Genomic DNA, 8,447 nt, shown 5'->3' on the forward strand with positions numbered 1-8,447 from the left:
TCTTATTTAAAACATAACCTTGTTTGTATGTTTCCCTATATATACATGATATTTATTCATATGAGTGAAAGCTTTAAAGTAATGAATGTTTAGCTAAATTGGTATAAAAAAAGCTTTAAACTTTTGGCACCTATTTCCAATCACCCAGTATAAAGTGTCACTCTGAAATATGTAACATTAATTAAGTTTTTCTATTGGAATGCGATAAGATACCTTCTTTGCATTATATATTTGAAAACAAATTAACTATACATATACTCTTAACGCTTTTACATCGATAACTAATCATTCTGTATATGTTTCAATAACGAAGACATTCCTAGCATATTTAAGAATAAAGGCATATTTGTAACGCAAACGATTTTAAGAAAGTTTTAAATATATATCACTATACTCCACATAAATGTTAATAGTACTCCGAGAAATTATGTAAATAGATTAAAAAAACATATTCATGTATTTTCGTATTAGATAATAACACTATATTTTAATACATATCATAGAAGTAGTTATCTAACGAATCGGCGAAATTATCATATATACAAAAAACTTGCAAATGATTCCAATATAAATAACTTATATAATACATTATTAATGTATATATTACTTTGTAATGAAATGTAAATAGATTCGATAATATCTGAAACAGTTTTTACTTTCACTGACAATAAATGTCTTAATTAGTTTAAATTTTTACGTAAACAACATTTTGGAACATATTATTGTTGTATGATATTGTAACCAAGGAGTTGTAGTAACTCGAGGTAAGTCAGCCTAGCCAAACTTATCTGAGTCGGCTACCAATGACAATAATTTGATAATCCATTCATTAGTTGCATTATCATTAAGTTGATTTTAAATAAGCTAAGCTTAAGCCCCAAATTACTATCAGCTTTATTTCAGTAGCGCAAAATAAGGCATATCATCATAACTACAGATTATAGTATAAATAAGATTATAGTAAAAACCAATCTTTTAAAACCTAATCAATATTTTTAATGTATAAAATAATATCTAGCTGTTTTTCCTCTACCATACTGTGAAGAGATAGGCATGTCTCTAAGATTCATCTGTTATGTACTATTCCAGTATAATTCTAACCATTTATAAATTGATAACTTTGAAATACATTACATACATTAATTAAATTTTTTTATAGTAATGTGACGATCCAAAAAATTTTTCCTCTACATAATCTGCATGGATCAGTACACAATAATCAATTTTAATATATAGTAATCCGAATTTGACGCTTTTCCATACTATATTATCATTACGTTATTTATTATTTCTGAAACGAATAATTTTTGGATAGTGTGTATATACATACTTTGTACATTAATCGACAGCAAATTAGCTAAACGTTAACTTTTGAAGCTTTAACATCAATCACCAACCACCCTGTATAAATAAATAACTCATCCATTCAATTATGAATATAATTAATAAACTAAACGGCATAACAACCACATGGATTCTAGATTCTAGATCTATAGATTAAGTTTACGATATTTTTCTTTACATTACAAACATTATGAACGCTATGACGAATTTTAAATACATTTTTTTCGCACAACTTATAGTCTAATAGATATTCAATAGCTAAGATAAACAATGACTAATACCATTTTCTAGATAAATTTCATTGTTTTTATAAGATAATACCATTCGTAAAGACCATTCAAATCATACAATTTCTTTAAGTGCATCACAACATTATAACACAAATATCTAACCAGCAGATTATTAGCTACAAAATGTATGCCATCAAAATAGATTCCGGGCCAACAATTTTAATACAAATTCATATTTGCATGCACAGATTGACGAATTCGCAAAAATTGCTCGCAAAAACAAACAAAGCCGGTAGGTAGATTACATTTGTAATAAACTTACTAAGAACATTTATAAGTTATTAATTTAAAAGTTTTGCGGTATTTTGTGTAATTAGGTGCTCTAATTTGTCATGTTTTCATAAACTACATGAATCATTTGGTTTTTACGACGCGTGACTAAAGAAATAGTTCCTGCAAAAATTTGAGTTCAATGTTTCTAGAAAACAGTATACGTTATTTAGGAATTAAAATATAAGATCTAGAAAATTAGCAATTACATTATCAGAAATAATTCAAATATAAACTATCTTTGTAACACATGGTAATTAAGTGAAATAAATAATTGACACGCTTACCTTTTAAAACTTGCAATAATTGTTTACGTGTAAATATTATCCAAAACAGATTGCTTTTTACACAAATATACGTTCATTACGCAAAAAAAAATAACACGAATTTCTCTTTTGTAACTAATTCACACAGATTTGTCTTACAGTACAAAAAACTCTCGCGCGAGAATTTTAACTTTTTCGCGGTACATTGTACAAGCGCATTTCACGACGCGCATTCCACCTCACGACGTTACTGCCACTACGTCAGACGAATACAAAACAGCACAACACTATGACGATAGGGTACCGTATCATAGCGCGCGAAGAAATACGAGCAAGGCAGAGGTGAGTCATCGACAAGGTATGCGTACGTAAATTAAGATTCACGCCATCTCGAGAAATTCTATTAAAATGAGAGTTTTGTAACAACGCCATCTTGTGGGTAAAATTATGTATATTCTATTAAATAAACACATTTTTATGCTATTGTAAAAATTTTAATTTATCTACCGTAAGTCAAATGAAATTAAAAATGTTAAATATAAGTTTGTATTTTGAGCAGCGAGGTTACCTGTTTTGTTTCTTATAATCGATGTTTGCTCGTTGGCTTTCACAGTGTCACCGTGGTTTGAGTGAGCACAGTGTTCACTTAAACCACGGTGTACCAAAAGTACAAATAATGAATATATTTTACTGTGCTGTCGAGCTCTTTAAGAATGCTCGGAACGGGCCGTTACATGTATCAACGGATCGTGAGGCTTGGCGAACTTTACCAAACTTATATAGCCCATATATAACATTTGAATGCTACAGACAAGTTTTGCAAAATAATTTATTGCACAAAACTACATCTAAGTGAACGTCTTCAGACACATAATTTCACTTCATATTAACCCAATAATTTCGATACCATAGCCATAAGGAAGTGTTTAGGCGTAATAATAACAAATATTGCATATATTAATATATCTATAAAAGTAATTATGGGCAAGAAAGAGTTATAAGTATTTGATATGTAATAGCCAAATAAAATGATGACAAAAATAAATTATTAAAAATAACTTTGAATATCACTCAAAATACTACAAGAATATGACATAGAGATTTTTTTTAAATTTCTCTTATATTTATATCATTACATTTTCAATATATTTGAATTTTTAAAATAACTTTATATCTTACTCCGAAATGAGAAAATTGACAATTTTGTTACGACAATTAAACTTCACATAATTTAAAATACTTTTTGGAGTGTTATTTTAAATTGTGGAATATTTTCATTACGGAAGAAAACTATGATTTAGGCGCTATGCCCCCGCGCAGAGAATAAGTTCTATAGTATGTATATGGTACATTTTTTCCAAGAGTAAATAATTAAGTACAATAATTGTAAGAGGTTGATAACACGTTTATTTAAACTGATGACATAAATTTTTCATTGTACATAGACATACTTTTTGTATTCCTTGTCGTTTTAATCATAGACAAGCTGAGGCTAGTTTAATTTTGTTTATGGCCGAACTTATCCTTTCTCTGTCAAAATGGCTGCAGTGCAAGAGGTGCGCGATTTAATACTCTTTAAATAATATATGTATTACTTGTAAATTCGCTCAATATGTTTTATTTTAACGCATTTTCTCATATTTGCAGACGAGACGCGAACCAATTCAGGCTGTCCAAGTTTTCGGCCGTAAGGTAAGTGTTTCGCCCCGCGTCCACGTGTTTGTAACATTTCTGGTAGTTGTTAAAGAATATATAAAGTAAATTATTTTAAAACAGTTGTTATTTTTGTTTAGTAATTTTAAATAAATCTTTTGGACATTTTGGTGTTGTTTAGTTTTGCTCTCTACATACCTTTCGAGTTAATGTACCAAAACTATAAAAAAATATGGTTCTACCGGCATAAACTTCGAAATAAACCACTTCATGACTATAGTTATATATTTTTTGCAATGTTTCATTACTTTGATTGTTTTAAATAACTAATTTATCAATATTTATTTGATAATATCAACATAACCTACAATTAGTTATACCTAAAATCAAAAAAAAGTACATGAAATTTAAATGTTCATATGTCTGTAATGATGCAAGGGGTTAGGTCTGTAAGTAATTTCAGATTCGTATGTACACATAAACATTAATTTCATCAGAAAACCGCTACTGCAGTTGCATACTGCAAACGCGGACATGGAGTTCTCCGTGTGAATGGGAGGCCGTTGGACCTTGTGGAGCCGCGCCTCCTTCAGTACAAACTGCAGGAGCCAATTCTTCTACTTGGCAAGGTATATGGATAAGTCTTTCTACAGTTTAATTATTCTACATAGATTGTGTATATGTGAAGTTTTTTAACCCATAAAGTTTGTGATGTTACATATGTTAAATTTATTTTTATTATTTAAGACAGTTTACGTCGTAATTTGTTTGTAACATGTTTAACATTTTTAACATTTGTGTTTATATAAATAGAACTAGACATATAATGTCATAGATTGTTGATGGTAATTTTTTTTGGCTTGTTGATGGTAATTCTTTTTGAATTTTGCTTGATATCGGTTTCGTTAGTGTATACACATGTAATTTTCACAGTTTAAGTGCATAGTACTTTATTTTGCATTGTTTATTTTCCTTACTCTTGCATGAATTTAGTGAACGGAATGTAACTGCTCCTTACTAGTATGAATTTGTGTGGTGACTTAAAGTCAAATAATTAGAGTAATACTTAAAAAAAAACTAAAGTGGTATTGATTTCTATACTGGTAAAATAAGGTTGGAAGGTTGGAGTTATGTAGCATAGAAATATCCTTATGGTGGACATTTCCATGGTGTTCTATCTTTTATAAAGTGATTTAGTGTTGTAACCTTTAGTACAGAAATATTCTTTGAAATTTTTATCATTTATAAATCTGTCTGTGGATGTTTTTTCTAAACATTTTAATTTAAGCTTTATCTCCGAATGTAACCTACCACTGTGTATGTGTATATTATGTTTCTCTAACACAGTTTAAACACAGCCAGTGAAGAGATACCTATCATGTTGCATGTACTAATTTTAATTTCATTGCATGTTTCTAGATTTCAATTTTGTATTTGCTCATTTTTTGAATTAGTTGTTTTGTAGTAATAATATTTTGATGTTTTTAACATTTAGACTAATTTCTATTTTGTGTGGCATCATTCAGTAGTTTTGATGTTTTGCATGTTATATCTACATGATGAATCAACTTATTCCGAACCTGAGCATCTACAGATGTGAAGTAAAAAGATGACCTGAATTTATTTTCTAGTTTTTTTTTTATTATATATACTATTTTCAATGTGTTAATTCTATTTTTTATTGTATTTCTAGGAGAAATTCTCCGGTGTTGATATTAGAGTTACAGTCAAGGGTGGTGGTCATGTAGCACAGGTTTATGCTATCAGACAGGCCATTTCAAAAGCCCTCATCGCCTTTTACCAGAAATGTAAGTTAAAATTTCAAACAATTATTTTAAGTTGTTATATATAGGTTAGACATGAGTAAACTGACAAATGTACTGCAATTATTCCATATAATTTCTTGTTCAATTTTAAAATTTTAATTGTAAAGTCTTATCGAGGAATAATAGTTTCACATGCATTATTGGAAATTTATTATCTAACTTTCAATTACTTATATATCTGATGTTCAAAATTTTGGTATAGGAACCTATACTACTTATCCTTATTGAAAGTGGCACAGAGAAATATGTCTTAATATTTTGCCTGTGCAATAGATAGTACACATCTGTTATAATTTACCTTTTGGATAAATCTGTTTTAAGACAATTAGTGCAATTAGATCAAATCATATCAAAATGGATGCAGTTTATATCCTGTGATTTACATCTACAGCTGGATGTGTCCTTCCTGGATAGTTTTTTTATATAAGACCAGTTGAAAGCGGCTGCTTAAAATAATGATGAGACTAAAATGAACCCTGTTGAATTATTGATTGGTTTTAAATATATTCTAGTTTGTAATTTCTTAATTGGTGTTTACAATTTTTTAATAATTAGTAGTAATCCTTTCTTTCCAAAGCTGTCTTGTTCCCATACAATTCAGTCATTTCAGAGAAAGGAGATCAATGGTGACATTTACCAAACGGCAAGATCCCTTGATGACTTGCTTGTTTGAAGTGTACACAACATTAATAATTATTGTTTGATAAACTACTGAATAAATTGAATTACATCACTTTCTAACTTGTTTATTATTCATTTCAGATGTAGACGAAGCATCAAAGAAGGAAATCAAGGATATCCTTGTCCAGTACGACAGGAGTTTACTGGTCGCTGATCCTCGTCGCTGCGAGCCCAAGAAGTTCGGCGGTCCAGGTGCCCGTGCCAGATACCAGAAATCTTACCGTTAACATCTCCCAAATTTACGTCGTTTGGTATTATACTGGTTGTTTACAATCAGTGTAATATCATTTGGTGTTAATATTAAACTTTAAAAAACTATGATCTCTTTTACTTTTTAACTTGACCTTCTTAAAATCCTTACTTTTTTTTTACTTGTACTGAACGACACCACAAAAGAGTTAGTCGTTACTATTATGTTATATGTTTTTTATCTGGGAAGGTCAATGAAAATTTAGTTTCTATCAAATTGGCCCTTCTGGCATTCTTTTCATGACGTACACAAGTGGTCCAAGAGTGGATAAAAAGAACCTTCCAGCAGTCTAAGGCAGGCAGGTCCTCTATCAGGGATCTGGGTCGGAAAAAATGCTCGCGGAGTTCATTTGTGCTTCCTAATTATAATGCGTAAAGAGCGGGTGTACAAAAATATAATTTTAGCATTTACTTGAGTCGGTACAACAATTTCTCGTAAATAGAGCAGTATTAAGTTGACAGGGTTCTCAGATTCTACAGGAATTTATTTAAAGTAACACCCTCATTAGGCTGGGGGTGTCTTTAGTCTGTGCAGATTTGGTTTCATAACCAAGCGGCACTGCTCTAATTTTAGGTCTGGATTAGCTATACTTAAAACAACTCAACTCTTCGAAAAATCCCAGCACACTCTTGATGTAGTCGTGTAGGAGGCTACACCGATGTAGTACGTGGGCAGCAGTTTTGTCCTTTACCAAGCATACCCTGAACAGAAGACTACGTAACAGTTACGCACAAAAACACGTTTGATAAGAGACCATGGCCGGTTAAGATACCTGCCTCCAGGTGCAGTCAGAGTATCGATAGCCGGCAGTTTAAGGAAGGCATTGCTTGTGCTCTTGCTTGTCAGCAGTCCACAGAGCTCGGGTATTGTACCGTATTGACTCCGAATACGTTGCGACACGAGAGATATGGCCTTACCTATTGGTAGTGGGATGAAGGGCACCGGGCCATATATTGATCCAGAGTTAACAGCGTGACTTTGTGAGAGAATTCGAATGGACGGCTGTATTTATGATGCAGATGCGTTCAGCTTGGAACACTGCTGTGGTTACTAGATAAAGTAGGTTATGGCTTTGCTATGCGATGTTTTAGTCATCCGAGAAGGGAAGCAGGGACTATCTGTAGTTTTGGAGCCGTTTGTGAGAATCCTGAGTTCTTATGATTCTGACCTTCACATCGGTCGTCTTCATGCAATTGGATTTTGTATTTTTTTTAAATAAAACCTGTTTTGGTAACCTTTAGTTTTCGGCCAATAAGATTGGAAATTTCTTGTAGATCTTTTCTAGGATACCAGTGTGTGGGAGTTCGGTTCTTTTTTATAAGGGAAAGGTATTCAGACTTATTGCTGAAAGATCAGCTTCCTGTTTTACAAATAGGTGTAGGGAAGGTAAGATTATCATAGCTTCCAGGGTAGTTTTTCTCTCGCAGTTACCTGGTGTATTCAGGGCCACCATACTACCGCCCCATATGTGACCAGAGGGTGATGATAGAGGTAAGATCCCACTTCTAACCTATCATTTATTTGCATTGTTAAAAAATTATACACGCCTTCTCGATTATTTTCAAATGTGAGCTCCAGTTCAGCTTGCTATCTAAGATTAAGTCCATGTACTTAACCTCCGGTGTTATCTGAAGCGTTGTCTGGAACAGATTTGGTAGTGTATGTAACCCTAGTGACCGTTTTTTGTGAACATTACTAGTTCAATCTTTGTGGGGTTTACTGACAGGTCATGTTCTCTACACCATCATTCTATTATTCTAAGCGCGGAGTGGGTGCAATTGCATACTGTACTAGCGAAACTGCCAGAGATATATCATCACAAACAGCATTAATTGTTTTTTTCTAACAAAGAGATGAACTATGTAAT

General features: G+C 31.7%; 2 protein-coding genes across 2 annotated transcripts in view; one reads left to right on the plus strand and one right to left on the minus strand.

Annotated features, from left to right (window-relative positions):
- insc (inscuteable) overlaps positions 1–2,425 on the minus strand; it is a 53,657-nt gene extending 51,232 nt beyond the window's left edge. The window contains exon 1 of the mRNA XM_068766870.1: positions 2,192–2,425. The gene's annotated coding sequence lies outside the window, so the exon portion shown is untranslated. The remainder of the gene's footprint in view (positions 1–2,191) is intronic.
- Positions 2,426–3,663: 1,238 nt separating this feature from the next.
- RpS16 (ribosomal protein S16) lies at positions 3,664–6,648 on the plus strand. Its single transcript, XM_068766857.1, has 5 exons — positions 3,664–3,726; positions 3,818–3,862; positions 4,321–4,452; positions 5,517–5,631; positions 6,412–6,648. Exons 1-5 carry the CDS (start codon positions 3,709–3,711, stop codon positions 6,555–6,557), a joined length of 456 nt encoding a protein of 151 aa, XP_068622958.1. The 5' UTR covers positions 3,664–3,708; the 3' UTR covers positions 6,558–6,648.
- Positions 6,649–8,447: the final 1,799 nt, after the last annotated feature.

The sequence above is a fragment of the Battus philenor genome, unplaced genomic scaffold (assembly GCF_028537555.1).
Source record: "Battus philenor isolate CCGP_79_NKW_IND1 unplaced genomic scaffold, ilBatPhil1.0.hap1 SCAF_22, whole genome shotgun sequence".
Taxonomy (NCBI): domain Eukaryota; kingdom Metazoa; phylum Arthropoda; class Insecta; order Lepidoptera; family Papilionidae; genus Battus; species Battus philenor.